Genomic DNA, 12175 nt, shown 5'->3' on the forward strand with positions numbered 1-12175 from the left:
AATCCTACTTCATATGTGATGTGTCAAGTCTATTATTGTCATTCCAAGAAGTCCTTAGGGTATAAATGACAATTAATTGGGGTTGGGTAGTAAAGCTTAGCTGGATATATAGGTGATATTAGTTGGAAATTTTTTGGAGCTTAGCTTGGGAGACGGGAGACCTGACCTGAGCTGAGCTGATTCCATCGACTAATCCAATAGCGGTGGATTAGTGGGGTCCACTGACAGCCTGTCCATAGCTGTAACCCAACGAAGCGTGTGTAATCAAATCTCCCCCCCTGCAACTCTTTCGTTTAATTAGTTTAAGCATAAAATCTCATTAAAATTTTAATTTTAATTTTAAACAAATATTAAAATAAGTAAATAAACCAATTACAGGTAAGAGACATAATAACCAAACTACTACTGTACGGAACTATAAGCTTGACTACTGTTTTCAGAGAGAGAAAAAGAGTGCGCATTGCGCACCAGCTCAACCCTTGGTGCACCCATGGCGCACGCTATTCTATAGAATGGTCCCCACTTATTCCAGCCTGTTGCAGAGCTGACGTCTTAGCGACCCTACCGCACTACACTTTCCCTTAAAGCTGTTCCATCGAATCCTTTATTTCTTCGATCTTTCTGATCACTTTCTTTCACGTAACTGAAAGAAGAGAAGCAGAGAAGAAGAAGACGCACTCAACAGTAACGCGCCGGAAGGACACATGGATCCTTGTCCGTTCGTGCGACTTCTCGTTGGAAACCTTGCTCTTAAGATTCCGGTGGCTTCGAAGCCTGCTCGTTCCGTTATCCATCCGGCGTCTTCTCCATGTTTTTGCAAGATCAGGCTTCAGAATTTCCCTCTTCAGACTTCGATCGTGCCTTTGATTACGTTAGAGAGTCAGTTTCCTGATGGTCAAGCTCAAACCTTAGCAGCAAGTTTTCACTTGTGTAAAGCCGATCTAGAGAAGCTTGCTACGAAGTCTTTATTTGCTGCCAAGCCTTGCCTTGAGATTGCTATCTATACTGGTCGTAGCGGAACCACTTGTGGTGTCACCTCTGGGAGACTGTTGGGAAGGATTACGGTGCCTTTGGATCTGGAAGGAACTGAGTCTAGGCCTTGTGTTTTTCATAATGGTTGGATTTCGATTGGTAAGAATGCTAAGGGTTCGTCTGCTCGTTTGCACTTGAATGTGAGAGCTGAGCCTGATCCGAGGTTCGTGTTTGAGTTTGACGGCGAACCGGAGTGCAGTCCTCAAGTGTTTCAGATCCAGGGGTATATTCGACAGCCTGTTTTTTCTTGCAAGTTCAGTTTCAGAAATTCCGGAGACCGGAACCAGAGATCCAGGTAAGCCTCTGATTTTTTTTTTCTTTCTTTCTTTAGATGTTGGCCTGATTGAGATTTTGGTGTTCCTGTTCCTGTTCCTTTCCCTAAACACAGAAAACTGAATTGTTCGTTATTGATGGATTTATTTTCGATGAGAGTCAAGCCGCATTCTGTCAAAACTAATATTTGAAGCGTTGGACGATTAAAACTTTCTCAAAACGAACGGAATAATTTCTTTAGGAAATAATCATTTAGCAATTAAATTCTAGTTAAACCCTAAACTCTAGACTCTTTTGGAGCTTGTAGTGGTGAAGTGATAGTTAGAACTTTGGAAATGTACGGAATCACAATCTTTTGAACTCTCTGGATTTGTTTTTAATACGCTATATTCAATTTGGAGGGAGAGACGGAGATAAGGGAGTTTGATTTTATTCGTTTTTAGAAAAGTTGACTACCAGACCACAGAGAACTTTTCTCTCTTTTTTTATTCAGCCAGATTTACCTTTACTTCCTTTTGAATTTTCGAAATCTCCTCGCGGCATCTTATTTTCCGTTTTTTTTTTTTTTGAGTTAATTTTCGTCATGGATTCATTATCTAATCTTGTGCTTTGTTGCTGAGCAGATCATCGTTGCCAGACGCGGGCAGTTCAAGGGGATGGTTGAGCTCGCTAGGAAGCGAGAGGGAGAGAAGTGGGAAAGAGCGAAAGGGATGGTCGATCACAGTCCACGACCTCTCTGGCTCTCCAGTGGCGGCAGCATCGATGGTGACACCATTCGTCGCATCACCGGGTTCGGACCGAGTTAGCCGAACCAACCCAGGGGCTTGGCTGATTCTTCGCCCTGGTGATGGTACCTGGAAGCCCTGGGGCCGTCTGGAGGCTTGGCGTGAGCGGGGCGGCAGCGATGGCCTTGGCTACCGCTTCGAGCTTCTCCCTGACACCAATGGTGGAATGAACACGGCAGGCATTGTGTTGGCCGAGTCTACGCTGAGTACCAACAAAGGTGGGAAATTCCTGATAGACATGAGTGCAAATGGGCGGTCCACACCATCTAGTAGCCCAACAAGCAGCGGTGATTTTGGATATGGTTTATGGCCGTATTGTATGTACAGAGGGTTCGTGATGTCGTCGAGAGTGGAAGGGGAAGGAAAATGCAGTAAACCCGCTGTGGAAGTGAGTGTGCAGCACGTGAGCTGCACTGAAGATGCGGCTGCGTTTGTGGCTTTGGCTGCTGCCATTGATCTCAGCATGGACGCTTGCAGGCTATTTTCTCAGAAACTAAGGAAGGAAATGTGCCAACAAAAGGATTTGATGGGCTAATTTGGATTAGGTTCTTCGTCGTCTTCTAATGTTTTTTCTTCCTTCGACTTCGTTTCTTTCCCTGTGTTTTTGTTAGTGGGGTTGGCCGTAAATTTTGTTTCGTCGCTACTAACCTAACAACAGTGTAGTGTGTAGTTGTTTTATTTTCCTCTTTTTCCTGATCTGAAACTGTACAGAAAGTATAGAGATTAGCGGTTTAATTTGCTGGGTTTTTGTTTCTTCTTTATTAGGATTGAGTGGGGAATGGATTGGCTGTGTATTCTTTTGTTCTTCAATTACACGGTCTTTTGACTTGGATCAATTAAAGTTACTAAAAGTGTTTGGCAGATAAATTGTAGAATATGAAGAATATGATCTCCTCTCCCCCTAACTACTTTATCCATGAAAGGGATTAAAGGTTCTTTTGAGGAGGAAGAAATTGAATAAGTTGTTATACAAATAAAGGGGACGGATGTTTGGTAACCGAAGTGTTTGCATGCGTGCACGCACGACGCACGACATGTAGCTGGATGATGTTACTTGTTTTATTGTCTTGGAGTTGTATTGGTTTAAGGGATAAATTATGGATTTGTTAGCTGTAAAGTACCTAGCTTTTTTTGATTGATTCGAATTAAAATGGCGATTTCAATCCTAAAGCTAAACTAGTACGGAGGTAGGGTCCAAAGTTCCTAACAACTTTTGGAATTTGGTTGTTCTTTCTTTGTGAAAGGTGTTACTGCTATTCTTTTCCCTCCATCTAATTTCTCTATACATCATCAGGTTGGTGATTTACTAAATGCCATGAATTGTGAGCTTTGAGCAAGTGCTCTCCCAATTTCTCTGTGTCTTCAATTTTTTTTCTCATTTTTTATTCAAAAGTTATCAATTTTTTTTTATTCTTTATTAATTCTTGTTATTTTTTTGGTATCAATAAAAAAATTGAAACTGGATTTAGTTGCACGAAGAGGAAGAAAAGAATGATCGACAAAAAATCGACGTTGCGATCGGATCGTGCAATATCTTGTTTCCGCGATATGGCATGACTATCATAGTGATATATTGCGTTTGATAACATAATTGATTGCGATACGATATGGGTTTGGTCTCGTACTAGATCGATAAGAGTCGGTTCCAGATTGGGGAGAGGAAAACTAGGAGAACACATGAGAGTGAGAGACCAGCCCTTGGATCCTCTCCAGCACATGTGTCAGATTGAGTGGCCTGTGTAGCTCACTGGGAGACCCCAGCCACTCCTGCGTTGGAGAGGATCCAAATCCCAGAAAGAATTGGCCATGATCCGGCAAACAAATCATTGAAAAATTAGGAATGAATGAACATGCATGGAAAGGTAATGCCATTACTTGAGAGGCAACAAATCATTGAAAAAATCACTAAAGATGAATGAACATACATGGGAAGTTTAATGCCATTACTTTTTTTCTATGGGTAGAAAGAAGGCTATTCATTGAAGCGTGTCCAAATCAAGCGTAAAACAGATAGAGAATATGAGAAACACAAGGTATAGATATACGGTATCTAAAATCAAAGAATGGAAATTGATCTGGTCTCACATGCCATTGACTAGGTCATCCAGACTAGGGAATGGGTTGCAAGCACTTCTCTAGATAAAACGTTGTAGATACAATTAAAACTAAGTGCATGCACATGTGTGCCAATAGAGGGGGGCCCATACGTGCCGAAAAGTTCATCGTCACGTTGCCACAACCTACTTTCAAATAGATTTGCCGGATTGGCAAAGGTTTGTTGGATCTACGAGTGGAGCTTCGACCGATAGCAAGAAGACCACCAGAATCACTGCCACAACCTATTTTCGAACAGATCTGCAAGGATTTGTCGGATCGATGAGTGGAGCTTCGTCTGGCAATAAGAGAGGGATGGTGAAGATTTAACAGCGGCTGGAGCTTCGGAGCCGATAAAAACCTCGGTGTCACTAGCACCTGAGTCGACATCACGTACAAACACAAAAACAAAGAAAAAGGAAATATCTCCCTTGTTTGGGAGCCCCTCGGCGTTGTCCACAGAGAGCCCAAAAACTAAAACCCAAATTTTAAGCATAGAAATTACGATTATTTGCTGACGATGGCTAAAGACCATAACCAAGCACATAGCTGAAGCCCATAGGATGAGAGGGCAAAATGGATAAGGCAGAACGAGGAGCTTCAAGGGAGGGGGAGGTGTATGGCAGAAAGGTTTGGCAGTGACAGCCATGGTGGGAGCAGGGTAGCAAGGGGGCGAGCGTAGAGGACGGTGGTCGGTGGAGCAAGGCGGAATGGGGGTGGGCACAGAGGGCGGTGGAGCAGGGCGGAAGGGGGGGGGGGGCGGGCATAGAGGACGGTGATGATCCATGAAAGGGGGAATGCTTTTCCAGGTAGGTTCGTCGTCATCGTTATCATCGTCAGCGTCGTCGGCATCGTCACCTATAGCGGTTCCAAGGATCATGGCTGAATGAGCAAAGAAGGAGAGAAATATGATTCCACGCACAAGTTGAAGGTGATAAACACACAACGACGGAAAAATCCTAGTGTTACACGCACAACGGCAGAGGCAAAGCGATGAAAAATCCTAAACGGCGGAGGCAAAGCAATTAGGTTCTGATTTCTCAAACATCACAGGTAATGTCATTACTTGAGAGCCCTATCCAATAGATAGAATTGTCACATAAACCTTCAACGTGGCACAACAAGGCATGTTGTCTTCACTCATAGAACTTTTTGCCAATTAAGAACAAAAGATATAGAGAGTATAACCAAGTGGGAATAAAAAAAGAGGTATGGATTTTCATATGTTTCCATTTTATTTTATTTTTTGATAAAGTTTATATGTTTCCATTTGTAGGAAGTGTTCTAGGATCGGGCTCTTCTCTTGTGAGCCCAGCGGGTGCCCAGTGAGGTATCCAACAATTGGGCTATTAGGCACGCATTGGGATGCGCAATGGGCTTCATACAAACACACATCCCCGTGCGCACCCAACAGCTTAACCGTTGGATGCCTCACTGGGCACTCCTTGGGTGCTAGACTCATAGGAGAGGAGCCAAATCCAGTGTTCTATTCGGATCCAACTCTTCAGGGAGCCCAACGCTTAGGGGGCGCATCCAACAGTTGGGCTGTGCTGTACACATCCCGCATGCGCTAGTCAACCGTCAGGATGTGTTCAGCACAACCTAGCCGTTGGATGCCCCCTGGGCGCTAGGCTCCTTGGAGAGGAGCTCAATGCGTTCTATCAACCCGAGTGTCTGTAGATGTCAGTGTGAATCTATATGAAGTTATATGGATAATAATATCTCTCTTTGAATTGTAATAAAGACATAATCTAGCATTTCACCAAAAGAAAAAAAAAAAAAAGGGACATAATCTAGCAATATATGATTCTGTTTGGTTTTATCACAGAAAATAAAAACAAAAAAAAGATATATTGTCCACCAATATCTATTAGAGGACAACACATCTATTTGATGGTTGGATTGATCAAATGAATCCTATATTTAGCAGAGAAAAAAAAAGAAAATTTAAGTTCAAATAAAAAGACTAGGAAAATATTTGGGTCAACTTAGTTTTGGGATCTTTTGCCATGAAAAAATTGAGGCGAAGATAGAAGCCAAGAGGAAGGGCCCTATTATCAAATGAATCCTATTTTTTAGCATTTCATTATGAATGCTTGGGTGAGAACAAAGTCTTGAGGACTACCACTTTACAATGCCAAAGGTTAGAAACAACTCCAAACTTACTATGGTCGGTGGAGTCTTGAGACTCTCACTTTACACAAAAACTGCCAAAGGTAAGGATCAACTCCAAACTCAGCCCTCCTAGGATCCAGTGTAGGTGGGACCAACACTGGGTAATGATCCCCTTTTCTTTGAGAAGTGAATTTGGTAGTACCATTTTCAAATGTTTACAAAGGACAAAAAAAGGGAGAGTTACACGGCGACCCTTTGAGGTTTGTCCTAAATACAGTGCGATCCCCTATGTTTCTAAAATATAGACTGCAACCCCCTAAGTTTAGGGTACTTGTTACACTCAGCCCCACTCCCTTAGAGCATTCCTGTTAGTTGCTGACGTGTTGGCCATTGATGCTTCAAAATGACAAATGTACTCCTAATGGGGTGTGAGCTTACCATTTTGCCCATACGACAGCCCGAACTTCACACCCCCTTCCCCTGTTACTCGAATCATTTGCAAGTTTAGGATTCTGGCGATCTGTTGAGGCCATCTTCAAATCCATCCCCTGCTACTCGAACCATTCGCCGGATAAGGAAGATGGGGTTTAGGGTTCTTGCTGTGGCGATCTGCTGAGGCAATCTTCAACTCCATCCCCTTCTATTCAAACCATTCACTGGATAAGGAAGAAGGGGTTTAGAGTTCTTGCTGTGGCAATTTGCTAAGACCATCTTCAACACCATCCGACAACCTGCAACGTCGGTGGGTGGGCTTTTCTTGTTGTTTGATTCCATTTTTGGTGCCAATTTATTAATTTTTGTTTAAGTGGATTTGGTTGTTTGAGTAGCTTAAATGGTGTCATAATACAGTTTTTGTATTTTTGAATTTCTTCACTAATATCTAATACACGTATACATTCTGCAAGTTTTCAATAGTGGACCACTTTTCATATCATCAAAAGGTTGAGGGACCAAACTCCCCCTGAAAATAGGCCTGGTCCTCAAAGAAAGGAACGTCCCTCGACACATACATCTTGCAAGAAGAGGGATCATAACAGCTATACCCCTTTTGCCCAAATGGGTATCAAAGGAAAATACACATAACCACCTTTGGTGAAAGCTTGTCACGGCTGACGGACAGAAGAAGAACAAAACATCAGCATCCAAAGACTCGTAAATGATCATATGATGGAACCCGATTAGTCAACCTCTGAAGTGGAGAGACATTCTTTGTTACAGGAGTAGGGGTGCGATTGAGAAGATATGCAGTAACTGCGAATGCAGCTTCTGCCCAGTACAAATTCGGCACCTTCATTTCAAGCAAGCAAAGGAGCAAGTGAAAGCGCCCGATAGGGCCGCAACGTGTCAGGTTGCTTTGCCCCAACTCTAAACCTTTTAAGGGCTAACGCGCGCCCCAACAAGAAAACCAAAACTCAACAGGGCGCCATCGGTAAATTAGCTCAACCACCGGGAGAGAGTGGTCTATGATCAGTAGCAAGAAAAGGTTGGCCGTGGATCACTAATGTGCAACGGTGCTTGGTAACACCCACCTCTTTCCACTCTACTTTCTGTCTTTCAAAGTTCTGGCCGTTTATCCAACTTATGTCCTGTTGGGAGTTTAGCCATAGACACAAGAACACTATGTAAAGGCACATCAATGTGGGAGATACGAGAGAGAAGAGAGGGATAATTGAGATGAGGGAGAGAAGAGAGAGATACTGGCAGGTAGAGAAGGTCATACCTATGTGCCGGAGTTACAGGTCCTATGCTTGCGAAGACGAGAATATGCTTGGAGGTTCGGTTGCAACTCGTAGGGTTCGAATGGGGTCTTTTAATAAGAGTTGGAATAGGGTTATTTTAATTGAAGGGCAAAATTGCCATTTAAATTTTATGCTTAACACCGTCCACTTAAAAGTGTCGGATGTATATTTTAGAAATACAAGGGATCACACTGTATTTTGTGGCAAACCTTAGAGGGTCGCCATGTAATTTTCCCAAAAAAAATTGTTTGTAAAAATGTACCCTTGAAAACTTATACCTTGGGTCCTTGACCCTTTAATTTGTAGATAAATAATTCTCCTAGTAAAAATTAAGGGTGTCAAAACCTAGCCTGAACCGTTATGATCGATCGAAAAACCCAGACCGAACCGAACCGAACCTTATTTGATTGGTTTTGGACTGGGTATGACGGGATCGGCTGAAAACAGGACCTCACCGGACCGACCGATAACAAACCGAAAACCAAATCGAATGAAACCGATAAAAAAATAATGAGTATAAGATTATGAATAATTGAATTGATTATCCATTGATTTCAATATTAGTGACCAAATTTATGGTTGTAAGGGGAATTGTTACAAATCAATGATTATGAAGTTATGAAAATAGGGAAATTGAATTGTAACAATGTTTCTTACAATGATCTCATTTTTCACTGTATACAAAATTAGTTGGTTTTCAAATAAATAATTTGATAGTAGGGTTCATTTTGTGATTTCAATACTAGTTATCTTCTTAGTAGCTATTCATTGGTTTCAATATTAATTATCTTTCCTTTACAATTAATGATAAATAATTCCATGATTTGTAACAATGATTTTGCTACAAATTCTATTTGTCCATTGATTTTAATAATAGTTATCTTCTATTCTTCTTTTTACAATTTATTTTCTTTGTTGGGATTACAACATGAACATATCTTGTTGGCTAGGAGGGCCCCGGAGATCTTGCATCTTTTTTTTGCGAATGATACCTGTATTTTTTGTTGTGCAACTGTGGAGTACCTCAATACTATCAAGGCCATTTTGGATTTATTTTCTGATCTTTCTGGTCAAGTAATTAATTTTGAAAAAAGTGGGTTGTGGTTTAGTAGAAATGTTTCTGCCTCTGATAAACGAAATCTATGTTCAACTATTGGAATAAAAGAAATGGATAAATCTTCTTCCTATTTTGGGACCAATCTATTTTGTTCTAGATCTAGAGTCAAGGATTTTTCATACATTGTTAACAGGGTAAACCGCAGACTTGCTTTATGGAAAACTAATTTTTTATCTCATGCAGGTCGTCGTGTGCTAATCCAATCGGTTCTCTCTTCAATATTCTCATACATCATGTCATGCTTCTCTCTTCCAATCAAAATCTGTCGATCATTAGACTCTATCTGCATCAAACTTTGGAATAATTGCTCAAATTCCAGAAAGCTATCCTTGATTGCCTGGGATAATATTTGCAAACCTACTTCCATGGGGGATTAGGCATTCGGAAAGCTTCTACCCAAAATTCTGCCCTTATCCTTAAATTGGGATGGAGATTAATCTCGCAACCTTCTTCCCTTTGGGCCAGCGTACTTAAAGCCAAATACTTCTCCCATCTTTCTATTTTTGATCCTATAACTTTGACAAAACGGGGGTCGAAGACTTGGAACAGTATTGCACATGTTCTTCCTCTCCTGAAACGCATACTGTTCAAAAGAATAGGTAATGGCTCTACTACTGATTTCAGGAATGATCCTTGGATTCCTTTTGTTGAGGACCGATCCATCCCTCCCTCTCTCAATTTAAATTCTCGTCATGAACTGGTAAGTAATTACTGTACCCCTACTACTTGGGACATTTCTTTACTTGCTGAATCTCTTCCACTGTCTTTTGTTCATAGAATTACCAATATTCGTTTATCTTCTGATGAGGACCAATAGTGGTGTACTCTTGCCAAAGATGGCAGATTTTCTACCAAACATACTGCTAACTTCCTTATTCTTAATAATTCGCACAACATGTCTAAAAATAGCAATTGGTGGAATTTTTTTTTGGAAGTTACCAATTTATCCTAAGTTTAAAATTTTCTTTTGGCGTGTCATAAATGCAGGAATACCAACAAGAAGAATTTTATCAAAGTGGATGGCAATCGATCCAACTTTGCTATATGTGGAGATCATGAGGAATCAATTTGGCATATTCTCATATCTTGCCCGATAGCCAAACATATCTGGGCTGCTGGACCCCTTGGCCTAAGAACGGAATTCCTTTCCTTTCCTTCTATTATATCTTTATGTGGTCATTTTCTCAATTGTGGAAATCTTGATAAGTGGTCTCGAACCTGGTTCTTTTCGGTCCTTATCATCACTTGCTATTTCATTTGGGAAGCTCGAAATAAAAAACATTTTGAAAAATTTAAGTCAGATCCAGTTCAAACTTTAAACAATATTAATAGATGGCTCAATGTTCTGAATATCTCCCCACCCACAATGAATGATCATGTGAATTCACCTAAGAGACATGTTTCTCTACTTCATCCGCAAAATATTATATACTCAGACAATCCTATTCTATGTTGTACAGGATCTTTTGAACCAAGACTAGACAAGTTGGCCTGGGCTTTTTGTGTTATTCTGCATGGAAAAATCATTTTGGCAGATACAGGGGAAAATAGATGCACATCACCTGCTGGAACTAGACATTTTGGCGATGAAGAAAGGAATCGAGAGGGCTCAAGCTGTGGACCTCAAGCTGCAGGAAATCTGGGCTTCGAGTGAAGATGTTTTACTTTTTGTTCCCCCAACCGAAAGACCAACCATGGCCGTGGATCTTAGTCCCCCTTCTTTTTGATGTTTTGAATGATGCCCGAAATTGTAGTTTTGTTCATATGTCTTGGGATAACCATATTTTTTTTGGGTTATCTATGATGATTAGGACTAACTTCCCAAACTTTAACCAATTTGTAATTTCTCCAGTTTGTTAATATAAAGATTTTTCTTGTTTCATAAAAAAAAAAACATGAACATATCTTATTCATGGTTGATTACTTGTTTTGACTTGGGAAAGGTGAATTAAAGTATTTTTATCGAATTTTTCCTCACTACAAATTATGAATGTAAGATTTCATTGTGATTCAAACCCGAAAACAAACCGATCTAAACCGGTATTGAAAAACCGATACCGACCGAAAACCTAAGTTTCTTAACGGTTTGGTTTTGGTTTCACTAATTCAAAGATTGAAACCGATTCAGCCCGACCGAAACCGAGCCGAACCGACCATTTGACACCCCTAGTAAAAATTTTTCTTTTTAACTCTTCTATCTTTATAATGAAATCAACAGGGTGTGAATGTCGGTTAACCTTTTGGGATTGGTGTGTGGTTTGTGTGATTACATTTCATCAAAAAAAGTTGTGCTATGTGCGCTGGGTGCGTGTATTGGTCCCATATTGGGTGTGTGCATATGGTGTGTGTTGTGTATATCTGTCATTCCATTGTCCTAAAAATCGGTGAACTTTTTGGGATTGGTGTGTGATTTGTGTTTTCATTAAAAAAAAAAAAAATAAAGAAAAAAAGAAAGAGAGGGTGTGAAGGCTCCATGCCTGGCCCAAATCCACTTGATATCAAGGGGACAAGGGCAGGCCCACTTCTAATCAGCTAGACCATGGTTGGTTGCTTTTTTTTTTTTTTGTTTCCTTTTTTGATGAAAGAAAGGAAAGATCAAAAAAGCATCACATTAACATAGAGTAGACAAGAGATCCCTTACATTAGAAAAAAGCCCTAATCCTATATACCTTCTCTCTAGAGTTTGCACTAAATAAATGCAGTCATTCCTTAATACATTCTAGAAGATAAAGTCAGATGATTCAAAATAGAGTCAATATCTAACAAAATATGAATGAAAAAAACCCATGGTCATTTGTTAACTTCTGTCATTGTCAAAATTTGCACCACCTCACTAGAATAAGTTCACACCTCCAAGGATTTAATCCCTATAAGGAAATTGCCTCTTGAAGACTCTGGAGCAATCCCATTGTTGTTACTTTCACCCTGTCTCCTACGCCACCAAAATTCATACCCACAAACACAAATTGATTATGGACATAAATAAGCATGATCCTCATCTGATTAAACACTCCATTAAT

At 40.6% G+C, this 12175-nt stretch overlaps 1 protein-coding gene across 1 annotated transcript; it reads left to right on the plus strand.

Annotated features, from left to right (window-relative positions):
• The first annotated feature begins 599 nt into the window (after nt 1–599).
• LOC122662131 lies at nt 600–2807 on the plus strand. The gene is made up of 2 exons (XM_043857696.1): nt 600–1327; nt 1929–2807. The coding sequence occupies exons 1-2, from the start codon at nt 705–707 to the stop codon at nt 2623–2625; spliced, it is 1320 nt and encodes a 439-aa protein (XP_043713631.1). The 5' UTR covers nt 600–704; the 3' UTR covers nt 2626–2807.
• The last annotated feature ends 9368 nt before the right edge of the window (nt 2808–12175 follow it).

The sequence above is a fragment of the Telopea speciosissima genome, chromosome 5 (genome assembly GCF_018873765.1).
Source record: "Telopea speciosissima isolate NSW1024214 ecotype Mountain lineage chromosome 5, Tspe_v1, whole genome shotgun sequence".
Taxonomy (NCBI): domain Eukaryota; kingdom Viridiplantae; phylum Streptophyta; class Magnoliopsida; order Proteales; family Proteaceae; genus Telopea; species Telopea speciosissima.